Source organism: Argiope bruennichi, chromosome 7 (genome assembly GCF_947563725.1).
Source record: "Argiope bruennichi chromosome 7, qqArgBrue1.1, whole genome shotgun sequence".
Taxonomy (NCBI): Eukaryota; Metazoa; Arthropoda; class Arachnida; order Araneae; family Araneidae; genus Argiope; species Argiope bruennichi.
The window spans coordinates 130,836,074-130,854,710 of record NC_079157.1 but is presented as its reverse complement, the minus strand read 5'-3'; the positions used below and the strand labels follow the sequence as shown (position 1 = coordinate 130,854,710).

The 18,637-nt window shown below is 26.3% G+C and overlaps 1 protein-coding gene across 1 annotated transcript; it reads right to left on the bottom strand.

The window, feature by feature from the left end:
* Positions 1-422: 422 nt before the first annotated feature.
* On the bottom strand, positions 423-18,417 carry LOC129976559 (cytoplasmic dynein 1 light intermediate chain 2-like). Its single transcript, XM_056090189.1, has 11 exons — positions 18,138-18,417; positions 14,700-14,773; positions 12,908-13,024; positions 10,678-10,908; positions 8,860-9,105; positions 7,349-7,484; positions 6,868-6,979; positions 5,449-5,562; positions 4,702-4,794; positions 2,138-2,252; positions 423-1,004 (listed from the first exon to the last, which is right to left on the bottom strand). Exons 1-11 carry the CDS (start codon positions 18,215-18,217, stop codon positions 871-873), a joined length of 1,452 nt encoding a protein of 483 aa, XP_055946164.1. The 5' UTR covers positions 18,218-18,417; the 3' UTR covers positions 423-870.
* Between the last annotated feature and the right edge of the window lie 220 nt (positions 18,418-18,637).

Below are 18,637 nucleotides of genomic sequence, written 5' to 3'. Positions count from 1 at the left end.
ACCATGGAATCCTTTTATCTTATAGGAAACATGCAAACTTTAACTCTTTCATAAAACTTCAGTCTTTTGTATAGTGACAGTCTTCTTCCAAATGAAAAATATATTGGAATTCTGGAGGAGTTTACAATATTCTGCTGTTGACGGATTACTTATCGGCTCCCGAAAATTTGAATTCTGCCAAATGACATTTTAGAAATAATGAATATGCATGGAATATTTCCACTAATTTTATAATACACATATTTTATGCTCTCCTTTTGATAAACTAGCCATTCATTACAAAATACTTATCATAAAAATTAGCATATATACACACATTTTATATATTTAATAATTTTATCATTTAATTTTAAAATATCTGGAAAAATTGACAACTTTTAAATATACTGATATAAAAATCTCTTTATAAAAATAAAGAAATAGTGGTTTTAAAACAAATTTTATTTTTGATTTATTATTTCTTTAACACAAATTCAGAAAAGCCATAGTATGTGAAAATACTTTGGTATTCTTTAAACAAATTATAAATACAAAATTTCTTTAATATTAAAAAAGCAGCAAGCATTCTCAAGTAGTCATAATTTAAATTTTTACAAGGAGCACATAACTTGTGCTGAAATTTAACAATGCAATAGCCCATCATGTTCAAGCCTAGTGATTAAGTGAGCTTGAAACAGAAGCCTATCATTAGTTTAGAATGAGTCTTTATTTTTTTTAAATAACCATTTCATTCAGAAACACATCATCCACAAAATTGTCTCAGAAATATCAATACTGCAGAAATATCCTCCATGTTTTTATTTAAGTAAGACAGTTCCTGGCACAGTGGAGTTTTCTGCTTGAAAAAGAATCCTAAATGGAGAAGGCTTGCTATGACTGCACATTTTTGTCCTCCGATTCTTCACCGAACTGAGGCTCTGTGGATGAATTGAAACCTGTAGGTTTCTTGGTTCCAGCCATGCGGTCCAATTCAACAGCTGCATCCAATCTTGCTGTAGTTTTATCTGGAACAAGATTTTTTTAAATTAAAATGCAAATCAATTTAAACAAGTATTGCACATATTAGGGGGAAAAAAATCAAAATTTTGAAATAACCAGTCAATACAAATGTTAATTAGTACCATGTACATTTTCTAAGGAGGAAGGGGAAAAAAAGCCTAATAGGCATAACATAAGGCAAAAACAGTATTTCAAGAGTTTCTAGACCAATTTCATACAATTTCACATCATAAAATATTCTGTTTACAAATGCTAGGCTATTGTTATGTCTTATAGAATTCTTGGCATGCACTTAAAATGGAGCTAACAAAATGAGGATGCAATATTATTTTATGCTCATGGAAGGTTTGAGGAAAGTAACGACAAGGACATCCATTATCCATCCCCAAAACCTTCATTTGGAAGCAGTAGGATATTGTATACACAAAATTCATCATCATGTTGCACAATTGCTTCTTGAAGTATCAATCTGAGTGTGTTTTGCCAACATGGATTGTAAATAGATAATCATTTATTTAAAGAAAACAGGAACATAGGAACTTCCTTGTTTATTAGCTACATCAGTCTTTTATTTTCCCCCATATATAACTTCAAAATTTCTTGCTGTCAAAATAGGTTTTTGTACATTTCCTACAAACAACAGACAAGAGAAGATATTGAAAGTATGGAAAATAATACAATTTAATATTACTAATTCCCAATGATATATTGGAAATAAAGAGGATTTACTATTCTAGATGCATGCCTTCAATCGTTAAAATGATACATATCAAAAATTAAATTTATCCAGCGGAAGGGTTATATGTAGGTAAATTACTATGCCCACTGAATTGTACTTTGATCACTGAGTGCACCTTTTTTCTGAAAAAGATTTCATCTTTACATAAAAAGTTTCTTTAATCAATGTTTAATAAACTATTTTCATTTATGTAATATATTGGTTTTATCTTTTTTTTTCTAACATGCTAAAATTCACTAAAATCCATAAACATAAAAAAACTTTGATATGATGCATGAATAAATTGTGTCTATTAGTCTGAATATAGATCATATAAATATAGATCAACTGAAAATGAAAATAAACTATTTAAAAAGTAAATTGATATTCGTTATGATCTCAAAATTATAAAACACCTACCAAGACCTCTAACAGATGGACCTCCTATAGGAGAACCAGTTCTCCTATTCAATAAACTATTGAAAAAGTTTTGAAGAACTCCTTCACCTCCAACAGTTCCATGTTTACCTTCAATCTGAAAAGGAAATGATCATACAGCCAAAGTTTTTTTTTAGTTTTATACAAAACAAAAATATAAGAATATAAAAATATATGTTATAATGCACCATATATCTTTTAAGAATAATGGATATAGCTGAAACACACACACACACACAGTAAATTTTCTTCTGATAAGTCATAAAAAGAAAAAGCCATGAAACTGCTTATGCTACTATAGACATTTTAATATAAATTTCTTTTATAATATAATTAAAATAACTTTAGGATAAAATTAAGTTCTATAAAAATTTGTTTAATAAAATTATTTTTAAAAAATAAATTTTCAATTTTTTAAATATATCTGTTTTAAAAAATGGTTAAAAAAAAGATTTTTAAATACAGTAAATTATCAAAAAATAAAGATTATATTCTTTCAATATAATCTTTTAGCGATTTTTTGTTGGCTTTTTTCTTTGTGTTTTGGGATATTACTATGACAGGTGTTTTTAGATGATTTAACCAACTTTTTTTTCTCTGTTGATATCAAGCAAAAGTTATACTAGAATCATTTTTCACATGTTTAAAAAATTATTTAATTCAGCCATACAGAACTCCACAAGAAGAATTCTTTTATCAGTTGAAAAGTCAGCATCAATTGTTTTATCAGTTCTGCTTTTCACTCTTTATTTTTAAGCACTGTGCTAACTTACATGAGATTTTTTTACCACAACTCTCTTATAAATAAAAATAAACTCTGATAAAAGGCTATTAGAAACTATTGTCAAGCTAAAAGCCTAAGTCAACAGGCATAACTCTTTTGGTAAAAAGCTTCTCATTGTCAGTTTAAGAAGCAACTCTTCTAACCACCAATGTTTATTGCTGCCTCAGAGGAAGGGAGAAAACAATGTTGGAATTTCACTTTGAGAGATTTTGCTAGGCTCTGGGAAGAATGGAATGTGTTATATTGACTAAAAAATGGTAGCTTGTTAGTGTAAGGGGTGAAATATACAATCTCAAGATGTAAAAAAATTATTTCAGGGAAATTTTTACATATTTTTTAAAAGGAAAATTAATTTTTTGAAATTGAATTTCTATATTTTAGAAATGCATTCAGGTTTTAACCAGAAAATTACAATGTTTCAAGCATTTCCATATAGGCAGACATACTTTTATAATTATCATAAAAACATAGGAAACAAAAAATATTTTTAAATCCTGTTCAATTAATAAATGTCAATTAAGCCTGTTCATAAGAACCATATTTTTTTGGTAAGTCTTTTGAGGGCAGAAAAAAACTATAGACCACCTGCAAATGCACTAAACAGATTTATATATTTACAGATTTATGTTCTCTGTTTTGTATCTTGTAGCAGCCTGTTTCATAAATATAAGAGAAATTTTACAAACTATTTTAATAATAATTTTAATGATTTTTATAAATAATAGTAATAGTTATTATTTTAGCACATTAAAGTTATTTTTAACTATTTCAAAATTAAATTTTCATCATATGTATGAACAATTATTTTGTGAAAAAGAATTTTTAATATTTTAATAAAAGTATTTCTTAATAATTATTTTAATTTGAAATTATTTCAAAATTTAATAATAATAATAATAAACAACCCATGTAGGATTGATTCCAGGCTGATTGATAATCTGCTGACCAATACAGCTGAACTGAATTTTGAAATCTTTTCTTGTGAAAGCATTCAAATAAATAGCAGTAAGAAAGTGTACTTGGATATGAGTGCCCATTAATAGTAATGCTCAGAATAGTAAAAAAAAAAAATTGTTCTTCAATACCTAATATCACTGTAGGTGGTGCGTTAGTTGAGAAAAAGGAATACTGTGACAAAAGAAATAATAATAATAAAGCTATCATCTGTAATTAATTTGATAAAAATAAATAAGGAAGAAAGCAAAACAATGAAAAAGTACATGAAAATGGAATTATAATAAAAACAGAAGGAATATCATAAAAAAAGAGAAAGCTTCAATTGCAAACATATTGGCAGAAAGTAGATAGCAGAGTTAGTAAACGATTATCTGCAAAACATCTTCGTCATATCTGTATAATGTGCTTTATTTGTCAAATAATCCTCATTAGATAAAATTTAAGATTTTTATGTGATTTTAAAATTAAAGGATTAATCCTCCAAATATGATTTCTTAGAACCATATTGCAACCAGTTATAAATAGAGCAGAAACTGATAGCATCCAAACTATATGAAGTAGAAATTAGACAATTCTCTGAAAAATAATCGATTCAATTTTTCAAACTGTCTTGTAATACTGGATACAACAGATTATTTAACTGAAATACAAAATGAAACAAATGAAGTTACGCATGTCATTAAAACACTAGACAGAAGCAGAAATTATATATATATATATATATATAACATATTTATTCTAAACCACAAAATTATAATTTCTATGTAATCAGCAAGAAATGCAACATTTTACAAAATAAAAATACCTTTTTAGGTGAGGCATTCACTCCAGGGGATCCTGAAAGTCTCCTATCTGCACTCTTTTGAACACCAGGTGCTGTTCGGATTGGTGTTTCTTGCTAAAATGCACAATTCAACATATTTTTATAAATTGTTTTGTAGCAACGTTAAACATAGATATAGATATTTCTAAATCTTTTACATCAAGAAACTTAAGCAGAATTTTATGCATGAATAAATAAGGTTCAAATAAGAATTTTCAAGGTTCAGAAATTTTTCTGGTAGTTTTGAGACTTTTTTTTTGGGGGGGGGGGGGCTCTCATAATAATTTCTAGACGTTTGAACATTCAAATAAATTGGCTTTAAAAAACCTTTTTTAGCTATAAATGAGAAAACAACTTATACCTAAGTGCTTTCCACGATACCAAGATATAGAATCTTAAACATACATTTTTAATTTCAAAGCCTAATATTCATTTACAATAAATTAGATTTTAGCATTATCAATAACAAACTTCAAATAATAGATACAAATCTTGATGTATTAAATTTAAAAAAAACATTACAAATATATTTGCTATTGAAATTTGAGGAAAGGAAAAAAAAAAAAAAAAAAACTAGCATGCTTATAAAATGTATTATTACACAGTTTTTAATTTAAAAAAATAATTAAAAAATGTTTGAAAATGATATTAAATTCATAGTTAAAAAAAGAGAGAAACAAGTCTATACTATAAATATATAAAATATGAATGTACAATTCAAATACTTACACTACCCACTGGCCTTCCAACATTAGCAGGAACTTGCTGATTTAATAAACTTTGTAGCTTACAAAGGAATGCTTCATCATCTTCTGCAGCAATTTCAGCTTCTCGCTGTAATGGCTATAAAGTAAACAAAATATTTCTCAGCCTGGAATTTGATTTCTTTGGGCTTTCCTGGCGCAAGAGCCATGACGTTAACCATGCTGCACCAAACAATAGATAAACTTATATCATTTTAAAACAGTCATAGAAGGGAATGCAAGAAGAAACTCTAAATGCAATTGAGATTTAAATAAATAGATATAACTTTATGGACTTTAAAAATGCAAAGAGTTGGACATGAGGTATCTTATCATGCAAGAAAAATAATGGAGTGCTAGACTTTTGAAAAAATTGCAAATGCTGGGCATTGAAATATTTGGCAATCTGACAATATATATTGGACAGACATTTGACAATATTACAAATACAGTGGTGGTTAATCACTTAGCAACAAGTGGGTATGGGTGAATCTAGTGTGTCCAATGTATAAGAGTTAAAATAGTATATGCTCTTCTGTTTTCTAATGAAGGCCAAGGTTAATAGGAAGTTTGTAGTTTGTCTCAAGGTTCTACTATACGTGCCATATTTTCTTAGTAAAAAAAAGTGGAGTAATTTTTTTAATGAATATTTTTTACTTTCAATATACATAATACGTCACTGTATGTGGCACAGAAATCAGTTCCATTACCTATTGTCGAATGGAAATGGTTAAATGTAAACAAACCACTGCATAAACATTTCAAATTACTTCATTGGGGCTTTTTATAGTAGCATTCAATTGAATACTTAGTTAAAAAGTAATGTGCCTGCTCATTAGCTGCAATTCGGGAATCTTAGGTAAAAAGAACTGTCTCACAAATCAAAACTGGACTGATCTATAGAGAAAAAAGGGGGAGAGAGTAGTAAAGGTGCGAGTTTCTGCATTACACAATCACGAATGGTATTGTTTCATTTTGGAAGTTATGATTATGATCTTTTATTCTTCCAATTTTTAGAGATCGGCATATCTTAGATTGAGAAAAAATAACAAAGAAATTTAAGATTCCCTGTAATTTCGCAATTTTTTTAGCCGATTTTTAAATTCCCTGTGTTTTCCCGGTGGTGTGGCAACCCTGTAACAAGTTCCAGAGCTGGAGTTTCAAGCTATCTTTACATATTTCGATCAAATGGTGAGTTTAAAAAAGACATTTTAAAGTCTTAAAATAGTAATTATTTTCAATTAAAGTAGAATATTCTAAAACCTTTTAAGAAGTTGAATAAAAAAATTGTATAGCATAGAAGTAAACGTATTTTCCTTTTTCTTACATATGATATAAAACAAACAGCCCTAAAAGCTGTAGATACAGCAGCTAGTTTTCATAAAGATAGTAAAGTAAAAATTACCTTTCTGTTGACAGGCTTTACAATAACATCATTATATGAATCATCTGGCTTCATAGTAGACAAATTATCAACCAATATGCTGATCTTCTTTAGATTGTCCCATCCAGCAGGACTAAAGCAAATTTTAGAAGTTATAGAAAAAATTAGTGAAGTAATAATAATAATAATACAATTGAAAACAAACATTTATAATTAAATCAACATACCTCAAAATATTAAAAACATTTTTATCACAAAATTTTATTTGGTAATTATTCCTGAAATGACCTTACAATATTGTATTTAGTCTTTATATAACTAAGCTGCTGTAGTAAAAAGAAAAAAAAATTGTATCCCACGACTTATATATTTTAAAATAACTATTGCTTATTTCCAAATAAGAAAATAATTTATTAAGTTACTCTGTCTACAAACTAACATATAGTAATATTCATTATGCCAAAATTCCCCAAACACCTTCTTTTTAAATTAAAACACTCACATAAATACTGCATCCTTTTCAACAACTAAAGCAGGTGTTCTGAAAGGAAAGGCATATATTCGGTGAACTAAATATTTTAACAGTAGATCACAGTTTTTGTCCTCTTTTACTGAAACATAAAAAAGAGCTGCACCATCTGAATCATGTTAAGGAGCTTCTTAATAAATATCAAAAAGCATGTTAAGAATCTTCTTTCCTAATAAAAATCATCAAATTAAACAAAATTATTTCTTGAAACAGGATTTTCAACAGTTTACTGAAAATTATATAAATAAAAATTCTTTTTATACTTGAGAAAGTTACACAATATAAGTAGGAAAGCAAAAATATATAAATACAGCAATATATGAATACAATATATGCGTGCGTGTGCAATAATTCCATGTCTCTAAAATAATTTCCCAACTGCTCAAACTCTGTTTTCACAGCAACTTTAACTTTGGAGTTGCATGGGCTATTAATTTTCTAATGGAATAAAAATGCTGAGGTCTGAAAATTCCTTCTAAAATATAAATAAAAGTTTATACAAAGAACTTTTAAAAGCCTTTGTACAATGAATAATTTGTAAAATACTGAAGAAAAAATAATAAAACTGTAATTTAAAGACAATCCTTTTTTTATTTATTTTTTTCAAAACATCTAGAAGATTTAAATGCTGTCATTATTCTGTTATGTTTCATGACAGACAAAAAAAAAAATAATAATTATTTCTAGTGCTCTTTTCTGGTTAACCTTTGCAATGAATTTTTCAGCAACACTTAAGCTGCTGATTGATTGTTACAAAAAAATTATTCTTCATTAAAATTTCAAAGAATTCTAAATACGCCTTCTAGGATAATGATGATTTTGTTATCTGTTATTCCTTAATTCTGTAATCTTACCAGACCCATTCTTTTTAATTTCGATTTTCTAAAGTTGTTCTGATATATCTCCAAGTCCCACCAAAACCACTTCAAAAGTTTTTATTTCTGATATTTATATCATTTTTTTTCCATGTTCATGTTATCAAGCTCTACAAAATGTATTTATATATGTCAGCTTTTATTGTTTGTTTACCAAATCTATAAAATAACAATATATACTTCTTGTAAAATTTAATTGTAGGCAAAAACAAAGTGTAAAAAAAAAAAAAAAAAAAAAAAAAAAACAGATGACAAAGATAAATTTTCCAATTTCTGAGAGCCAATTTTGTAGGAAAAGAAAAACATAGCCACTTCTACAGTAAAATTAACAAAACTACCAATGGCTTATAAGTACATTAAACTAGATAGGCTATACCATAAGAGAATGTATACTGATTACAAGAGAAGTTTGAGAAATAACACTTTGTGGCATGAAACTAGTATGTGGAAATATAGGGTCATATTATCAATTTTTTTAATGTCAATTAATTTGCTTAGAGAATAAAAGCCATAGCAGATAAAAACATTTTCATATCCATATTTTGTAAGCTGAAAATGAGCTACAGAAAAATAAGAAGGGTGTAAAAAAAGAATTAAATAAAAGGATACACTGTAAGCAAAAATTTCTTATTGACATTTGAATGAAATCAAAATGTTCCTCCTTAAAGTCAAGATTTTTTTCCAATGTTGACATGGCATCTGTCTTTGTAATGACAACAATGATTTCTAAACCCAAGTTTATTTGAATTTCTCTGTCTGATGTTAGAGATTCTGTAATGCTCACAGGACGTACTGGTGTTGTAACTCCATCAGGTTCAGACCCTGGCTCCACATAATCTTCAAATTTTTTTAGCACTGTAACGTTGAAAATTTCAATCATAAATATTTATATAAACTGGTCTTTATTATTAAAAAAATATATAAAGAAAAAGATTTAAAAAGTAAAAATGACAATGGAAATTCATGAAATATAAATAAAGTAACTGTGTTTAAAATGAATGTGAGACGAACTTGGTGACACACAAAATCAAACATTATCCAAGAGTGCAAATCAAATGGATTTGGAAGAAAAGTGGAAGAACATCTAATAAACTAAAAACAAGTGCAGAAACCTGACATCAATTTCCAGTATTAAAGTTAATTATTTTCATCATGATAATTACTAAAAAGAAAAAAGAATCACAGTTTTCTTTATTTATTCTAGTTAAAGTATCAAAAACATTTTATAAACTGATTTTAAAAAAATACTTTTCTTTTCTTTCTTCCTTCCTTCTTTTTATTGCCTAAGCTTAAAAACAAATTTCAAAAATCTCTTTCACCATATGAATACGCTTATTCAAAACGCAAATCATCTAAAGAAGCTACATAAATTTAATGTCATTTAAAATTGCACAAGCAGATATAATCAAGAAAAATTTGAGAAGAGTTGAAGTTGCAACAACAAATTGGGTTGAAAACCTTTAAAATTATAAATAATAAATTATCAATAATTTCTTTATCATGAGGTTCATTTTTAAAACATAGAAAATTTGATGATATGAGCAAAAGTAAGATAAACTAGGTAAATTTGGCCCTAATTTTAATTTTTAAAAAATATTTTAAACATTATAGCATTATAAATGAATGAGCTCTGATTTTAAATAAATAATGATCTAATGATAAAAGTATAATTTGAAACTAACATTCTACTTAAACACAAGGAAAATATATTTCAAGAAAGTAATGATCAAGAATAAATTTTTAAATACTTGATATAATCTGGAATCTTAAACATGTTTTAAATTTTCAGAGCTACAAAGTAAAGTAACATTATCAAGGCAAAACCGATCACAAACTGCTTTCCTTTCTTTCTCAAAAAATAACAGATGTGCAATTTGGGTATTTTTTTAAAATCCGATAACAGAAATAAAGTACTTGTCCAGCACTCAAGTAAAGTAAAATAAAATTTAAATAATTTTCAGGAATTGTGAGAATATTATACTAAGTGAATTTCCAAATTCAGTTAATTTTTTAAAATTAAGATTAAAAAATTTCTAAATAAATTAAAATTGTATATTATTCTTAAATCTATAAATTAACTGGTAATATAATATTAATATGACTAAATCGAAAAAAAAAAAAAACTTGCAGCAAATAGCATCTAAAATAAATATTTGTATTGAAATTAAACACATACAATAATATAGAAATTTAGAATAACAAATACAATTTGAGTTTTAATACCTAAAATGTCAAAATAGCTTTTCATTAAATTGCAAAAAAATGCTGTTTTCAAATATTTTCCTTTAGTTTAAAAATTGGGGGGAGGGAGAGGGGAGGGGATAAGAGAAATCTGCATATTTTTTTTCCAGATATAATAAAGATCTACAATAAATATTTCAATTAATTATAAAAAAATACATAATTTCTAAATTGCAACTAAAGTACCTCTTCTTCGATGTTCTTCAATAACAGATTCTGGAAGTCGTAGCCTCTGAACATGTTCCTCTAGAATATTTGCCCAATTTCTCAGAGATTCCATGATGTCCCATGGTTCACTCATGGATGCTGTCAGAAGAACAGTTGTATTGGCAAAGGTCTCTTCATTTAAAACAAACTTTAGAAGATTCCTGTGCCACTGGTCCCCGTCTAAAACATACACACCTAACCGAGTATGATCTAAAAAATAAAAATAAAGTATTTTACAGGGTGAGAACACAAATTTTCTTTAAAACATGCACTTTATAAGCATTCTTGAGAAAAAGAAAAGAAAAAACACCGTCACCAAGGAAATTCAGAAGACAGAAGCATATGTACTTACGAACTTTCATTGCATATCTAAAATTACTTTATTATATTACAGTTAGCTATATTAAGTAAAAATTACAAAACCACTTTATTAGTGTAACAATTTTTTTAAAGAAAAAATAATCAAATCTAGAATATAAAAATTTACAAATTTAATTAACTATGAAATAGGAATTTTTTTTTTTTTTTTTTTTTACTTATTAATAATGTAACAACTCTAAATTTTTCAGTTTTCTCATTAATATCGTTTTTCCAAAACATTGGACTTTGTTAGCAAAGGCAAAACTTGTTCAGTTTGCCGAACAAATATGATAGCTTTACTTCAATGTTAGCAGTTTTTTTTAAAGATTTTTTTTTTTTAAATAAAGGAATAAGGATCCAACTTTTTTCTTTATAGGCATGGCAACAGGTTCTTAGTCTTTTAATCTTACAAAAATAGGTGATATTTTGAATGGTCTATTAATAATATTTTCAATTCTTTAGTAATGTTTACTGCTTTACAAGTCTTCAACCAAGGAAATCAGGAAATATATTTTTCAAATCACACAGTGAGTTAAACATACATTTTCCAAGCACAGTGACTGCCAATTACTTTAATAAGTGGATTGTCAGTAAATACGCCTATTTAAAGATTCCAAAAGGCCCATGGAATGAATGCAATAGATTTTTTTAGATAGATTTTTTTAAAATAGATTTTTTTTAAATTATATAAATCAACATATCTGAATTCAAAATAAGCAGATATGATTTCAGAAGAGAACACAGAATAAGTTAGTAGAGTTTGTAAGTTACAACACAATATGACTTCTGATAACAAAAGAACAGCTAATATGGCTCAAAGGTTTGGATCCATCCATGAAGAATGATTCATATGCCTGATAAAATTGTCAATGTTGATTTTTAAAAAAAATTGAGCTAACAGCCTGTCATTGTAAAAAAGATATTAGAAGCTGGATTAAGATATGGAATTCTGACTTTTTTTTTGCAGAGAATTACCAAGAGGTACATTATGAATTTTTACATTATGAAAATCTTCAAGAAATATAATATGCATATACATTGCAAAAAGGGAAATACACAATGGACAAGTATTAAATAAGTGATTATTAGTCTCATTTAATAGTTTGCTGTCTAAATGATAATATTCATTTATTAAAATATGGAAGTTTCTGCATACAAATTAGGTACAGGGGACAATTGTGATGCTTTAAACCTAGTCTTAAGGCCAAATAGTAAACATAATTGACATTATTCAAAGAAGTAAATTGAACAGACAGCCATATGCAACACTTCCATAATCTATTATAAACCAGATGCAATAATAATGGACCAAATGGCACCATTTACAACAGTGCCATTTGTTGGACTCCATTATCAAAAACAGTAAAAACCAACCAATGTCGTGTCAAAATTTCAAAGCAATCGGTGAAATAAACTTTTGAGGATTATTGATTTTGAACAAATGAACATTTACATAGATTTCAGTTATTTTTTTATGCACAATCTCTTCCATATTGGTTTCTTTATATAATACAATTATGTTTCGAAAGTCAAAAAAAGGAACTGGTTTATTGTTTTTACAATAATATCATATTTCAACAACAACAACAAAAAAAAAAGACAGTTCAATATTGGTTTATATTTTTCTCTAGCAACCAAAAATAAAATTAATATAAAGTCACAACTGAAAAGAGTTGAACTAAAGTATATCTTTGAATATTTTATGACTAAAAAATTCATTTGTATCGTGGAGCTCTATTTCTGAAGACCTAAAATATCTAAAATGGATTTTATTACAGAGTTATTTTTATCTATGATAAAATATGATGAATTAAAGGTACTAAAAGTCAATCAAAAAAGAAAAACTTACCATCACGATATTCATCTCGTACATAAATATAATGATATTCTAATCCAGAACCTTTCCTGGGATCTTCATTACCTTCAAGTTTTGCTATCAGAGATGTTTTACCAGATTCATTATCACCTACAAAAATAAAACATATACTTCATAGAAAGAAGAGCTTTCTAGATAGTAAGAAAAATAAACTTAATGAAATAAAAAATTAAAAAGATTAAATGAATAAAAAGCAATAAGTGCAAGGGTTTACCAGAATCATCTGCTCCTAAAAATAAAACAAAATCCTTTTATTTTATAGAAGAAAACAGTAAGAAAAATAAATAATTTTTTGTAACTGCGAGATTGTGTCTTTTTATTAGAAAAATAGCAGGTCTCAATATGCATAAATATTGGTGCAAAAATCCCCTTTCTGTTAATGTGTTTTTTACAAAAATATATAAATTACAAAGGAATAACTGACGTTGCATGCATTTCTGCCATTTTTAACAATGCCATATTTGGTAAATATTTCTTTTGCTATCAAATTAATAGAAAAGCACTAACTATATAAAAAATCAAAGATAACAAAAAATAAAATAAATGATAGTAATGTTACATAATATCAAGAAATAATATGTAACATTGAGGACATACCAAATTTATGATTTAAAAATGTTAAGAGAAATATTTCAGCTGTACACTAAAGCATGGTAATTTTTTCAAAGGTGAGACATAAGCCATATTATGTAGCATTTTAAATAAAAATTTATAAACAGATGTACATTGATTTTATATAGAACACATACAGATGCGTAAAAATAACATGAAAAATCTTAAATTAGCAATTTATTTTCAGATATGTATGGGACATTAATAAAACCAGAAAAACAAATATAAAACAAATCAAAACAAGAAAAAGGCACATTATATTTGAAATTTGATAGTGCAAGAAAGAATATTAATTTAGAGAAAATTTTAAATTTAGTCCGTTTCCCAAATTTTCTATTATTTACAAAAAACGTAAGCTTAATATATTTATTTAAAAATATTTTTTAAAAATTTAAAACCTTTACAGAAAAAAGTATTAAAAAAATGCATTTTTTTTTATTCAATTAAAAACATCTTAATTACCTCATCACAAAAATAATTCAAATAATTTAAATAAAAATAATAATTTTCTGGTGTATCTGAAAACTGATATTCAGCATCGGCGCGATAACTGTTTTTCACTAGTTCCAAGAAACATCACATATTGAACTTCACATCCTGCAATGCATTTCCCTTTGATCAATCTCATTCTCAGAGTAAGTAATTGCAGTCTATTTTTCTTGAATGCCATATTCAAATAATATTTTGGTTACAAATATCAAATGAATCTTCATTTATAATTGACAGAGTACCATATCCATGAAAATTTTATAATAAATAATGGAAAAAAAGTAGTGTTGTTTCTGAAAATTAATGATACTATTATGATGCTCATTAATTAGCATAACAAAAATAAACAAAATGTTACTGATTTGACAAATGAAAGTTTTAATACTAACAATGCAGTCATTTTGAATAAAAAATTTTTACTTCATTTAACCGAGGTGAAATGTTTAATGAATACAGCATTAAGATTTTTTATAACATATAAAACACTTATTTTTGCATTTCCATTTTTAAAACTAAATTTTTTTTAATTATAAATTCTTAAAATTAATCTAAACTAAAATTCAATTCTTGTAAGTAATATGCTAATACATAAAACATCTTATATAGTTAGGATTAAAAAATATATTACAAACTCAAACAGAAAAACTACCAGTAATTTTCTTACCTAAAACCAGTAACGTTTTACAAGATGGAAGCTTATTAGAGCTACTTTCTTGCACCTCTTGCAAAATTTCTAACCTAATAAAAAATGACAAAATAAGAATTATTAATGATTTAAAATTTCATAATTTATATATATTACTAAGAAAAAGCAAAACAAGAGAATGTCAACATTCTCCAATAAGTGTCAACACTTTCATTCGATGAATGCTGACATCCATCCTAGAATGTCGACATTTGTTAGATATTAGTCTTTCCCTGCAACATATATAAGAATGCAAAAATTTTAACAGATTCACTAACTTCAGAAGCTTTACAAATAATATAAGCTTACTAATTACATAGAGTTTTTATAAGATATACTTGTTAAGGCATTTGTTGACCATTCTTTAAATTATATAGGACATCAACTTTTAAAAAATTTAATAAGAGGTATTTTGAATAATTGAAAAAATATGGATCTTATATTAATATTTTCAAAGTAATTTCAGTAGCTTATTAATAACGCTTTGATAAGATAGTCATCTATAAATCATTTTGAAATCTACGAGCAAACTTATATTTGCATGAAGTAATATTTACTTTGGTATTAAGGATTTCATTAAAAAAGAACTTTTCCTATTTTCTTCTTGATTTAATTTTAAGAACCGTACATGCAGTCGATATTTAAAAACAGCATTATATAGTTCAAAATAAGCATACAAATGTATGAATGCTTGATTTAAATTTTACAAATTCATTCAGAAAAATTCTAATGCATTTTTATGAATAAAAATGAATATATGATTTTATTGGCTCAGTTTTTTTTTATCAGTTTATTAATATAAGAAATTGCATATGTAAAATCCTGTCAATCATTTTTGCCAAAACCAAAAAATGGTGCCAAACAATTTTTTACCAACAATGAAAAACTATATACCAAATACATGTTTTGATATATAGTTTTTTGATAAATCATTTGTGTTTCTGTAAACAAGAGTTCAATTCTAATAGTTATTTCTCTGCTTTTACACAACAAAATGATAAAAATTTGGGACCTATCTACTACAGAAAAGAATGCGACTGAGTATTTTCAAAGTTATGAAATTCTGCCAGTAAAAAAAAAAAAAAAAATGCAACAAGCACAAATATGAAACTTTATTTGAAGTCCAACAAACAATGGCACTGCAACATTAAAAATTGTAATAAATGAGTATCCATTTAAAAATGGTTGAAGGTTTTTACTTCAATCAGATTTATTTATTGTCAATACAAAAAATTAACTATTGAATGGGAAAAAATAATCAGATTTGAAAAACAAGACCGTGATTTAGAAGAATCATCAAAGAAAAGTTTGCACTCACAGCCTTTTGTCAGGACGAAAGAAAAAAATTAGAGACTTAATGACACAATAGAAATTGATGAAAGCCTTTCACAAAACACAAAAACCAAATATGTAGAATACTCCCTGATTAATGGATTGTTGAAAGAATTTACAGAGAGAATAATGAATACAGAAAGAATAATAAATAATTTCTGATAGAATAGTGATTATCCTACTACAAGCAATTAAAGAAACTACTGAAGATAAATCTATTATTTTTTCTGATTTATGGGAAGCGTACAAGAAGGATGAATTAAGAGCTGCACATTTCAAGCTCAATCCCAGTTATAATTTTGCTGACCTGGATACTCGCACACACACAGAGCACCGAATGATTAAGGGACATAGCAAAATAAAAAGCAACAAAACACTACTTGGCCTTATGCTTATGGAAAAAGTAAATTACTTACTTAAAAAAGCAACATTTCTGAAAGTATGAGTTGCCTTATGATGAGCATTGAGTATAGAAAACAGCTAATAAGTATATGTGGCCAATATTTTTCATTTTGATCCATTACAATATTTTGCATCTGTATTGCAATTACAGAAAACAATTAACAAAGAATTAAATGTAATGAATATCCAATCAGATCACTTTATTTTCCTTCATGAGGTTGAATTCTCAATGATTATTATGAAATAAACTAATAAATTAGGTTTTCAAATAATGCAGCACCCCTAATAGATAAGTCACCATTGTGAATAACATAAAATAATAATTGAATGATAAAATTTGCAACAACATATTTAGAGCATTGTTCTATTTAAAAGATTTAAATTTGAGGTTTAATTGAAAAAATTGGAAAAACATTACATTTTTTCATTGAAATACTAAAATATTAATTAGAGTTGCAAACAATATATTAAAATGAAGAACTTTGCATTTTTAATTCTTGTAATTAAACAGAAAGACAAGTTCAAAATATAAATATATGAATACACAGACTATTTTAGAATTAATATATCTGAAGAGCCTCTTATTCTATATCTGAAGAATTATATATCTTTGAACAACAAAGATATTTAATAGTATATTTAATGTATGATTTTATAGTATATTTAATGAGAATGCTTATGACTGATTTATATCTGTCAAGAAATTTTGAATGATATTATTAAAAATTTAAATTCTGAAGAACCAGATGAATGTATGATGACCGAAAGAAACAAAATGCTACTTTATGAATGGCATAGAAATATTAAGTAATATTGAAAAGATGTTAAAAAGCATTAGAATATTAATTTAGGTTTAAATTAAGGCTACGAGCTTGTAAAATAATATTCCCTATTTAAATTTAATTTAAATATGCAAATAAATTTATATTGATAGAAATAAATAATTAAAATGTTATGGTTTTAAAATATTAATATTGGATTAGTTTTTTTAAATTATGAGAGATTAAATATATATAATTAAATTTTATTTTTCATCTTTTATTCAATATTAGTAAAAACATGAAATTATTGTATGACAGTACAAAATTCATTTTCAATGTAAGAAATTTTCTGTCTGTAGAATATATTAATGCTCTAATATTTTTTACTTATAATGAATTATTTATTCAATAACTACTGTGATCTCACATTGGTTATGTAGTCTACATTTGTGCAGTTTTCAACATTTTTAAATAGGGAAACATCAGCATCTTAAAATGAATTAGCACAAGTTCTCTAAATAGCACAAGTTCTGAAATTTTTAAAGACACAAATAGACATCATGTAAATTTAATATCTAAATATGAGTAGAATTGAATATGTCAAGAATACAAGATATGAAATCATTACTTACTCACATAATAAACAAAACATGACAATAATCAATTTATATGAGCGTAATTTGATTGAACAAGAGAAAATTAATATAGAAGGGCAAGAGAACACTTTTATTAGAAAACTAAAAATTATTTAAGATTAAAAAAGAAACACACAGTATATTGTTTCAAAGAATTAAAAACAAATGATCATCGATAGTTTCGCACGCCCATTTCAATACGTTTTATGAAAGACAACTACATCAATAGAAACTGATCAAACATAACATCTTAATTTTTGTCTTTAAATTAATATAAAATTGCCTACCATAAATTAGCATTATCTACGTCTTCAAATTTGTCCTCCAGTTTGACGTCGGCATTACTTTTAACACCCAAAAGCGCCATAACTCATTAAACTTATACGTATTTTGAAAATTTTACACTAATGATTAAAATCATAAAAATTATCGCATAGAAATCTTCATTTCTATAGAATATAACAGAAGACAATTCAAACTATAAAATATTTCCGATCGTTTTCCATTTAAAAACTATTACGGTTTTCTGTGTTGTTTAGGATTAGTCATAGCCATAAATACGGTCACCGTCAATAAATGAACGTTTAGCAAAGTTTTTTTAGATCCAAAATATTTTTTATAATCGACTTGTCTCTTACTAAAATTCCAATTTCAGGAAAATTGAATATATGATTGTAAAGTTTAGCATTAAGCAAAAAATAAACTGAAGTCTTGGTCCCTAGTTCGATAAAAGTCGAAAACGAGTTACTTTTAATCATCCCTTCCCCCCCCCCTCTCCAAGTTGATA

What these genes read in the sequence shown, in the direction of transcription:
- LOC129976559 (XM_056090189.1), bottom strand. Translation starts at nt 18,217, where the DNA reads ATGGCGCTTTTGGGTGTTAAAAGTAATGCCGACGTCAAACTGGAGGAC. An exon ending in GAAAAGGATGCAGTATTTAT is followed by an intron (nt 6,980 to 7,348) that starts GTGAGTGTTTTA and finishes AATTTGCTTTAG; the next exon opens with TCCTGCTGGATGGGACAATC. An exon ending in TGAATGCCTCACCTAAAAAG is followed by an intron (nt 2,253 to 4,701) that starts GTATTTTTATTT and finishes TTTCCTTTTCAG; the next exon opens with ATTGAAGGTAAACATGGAAC.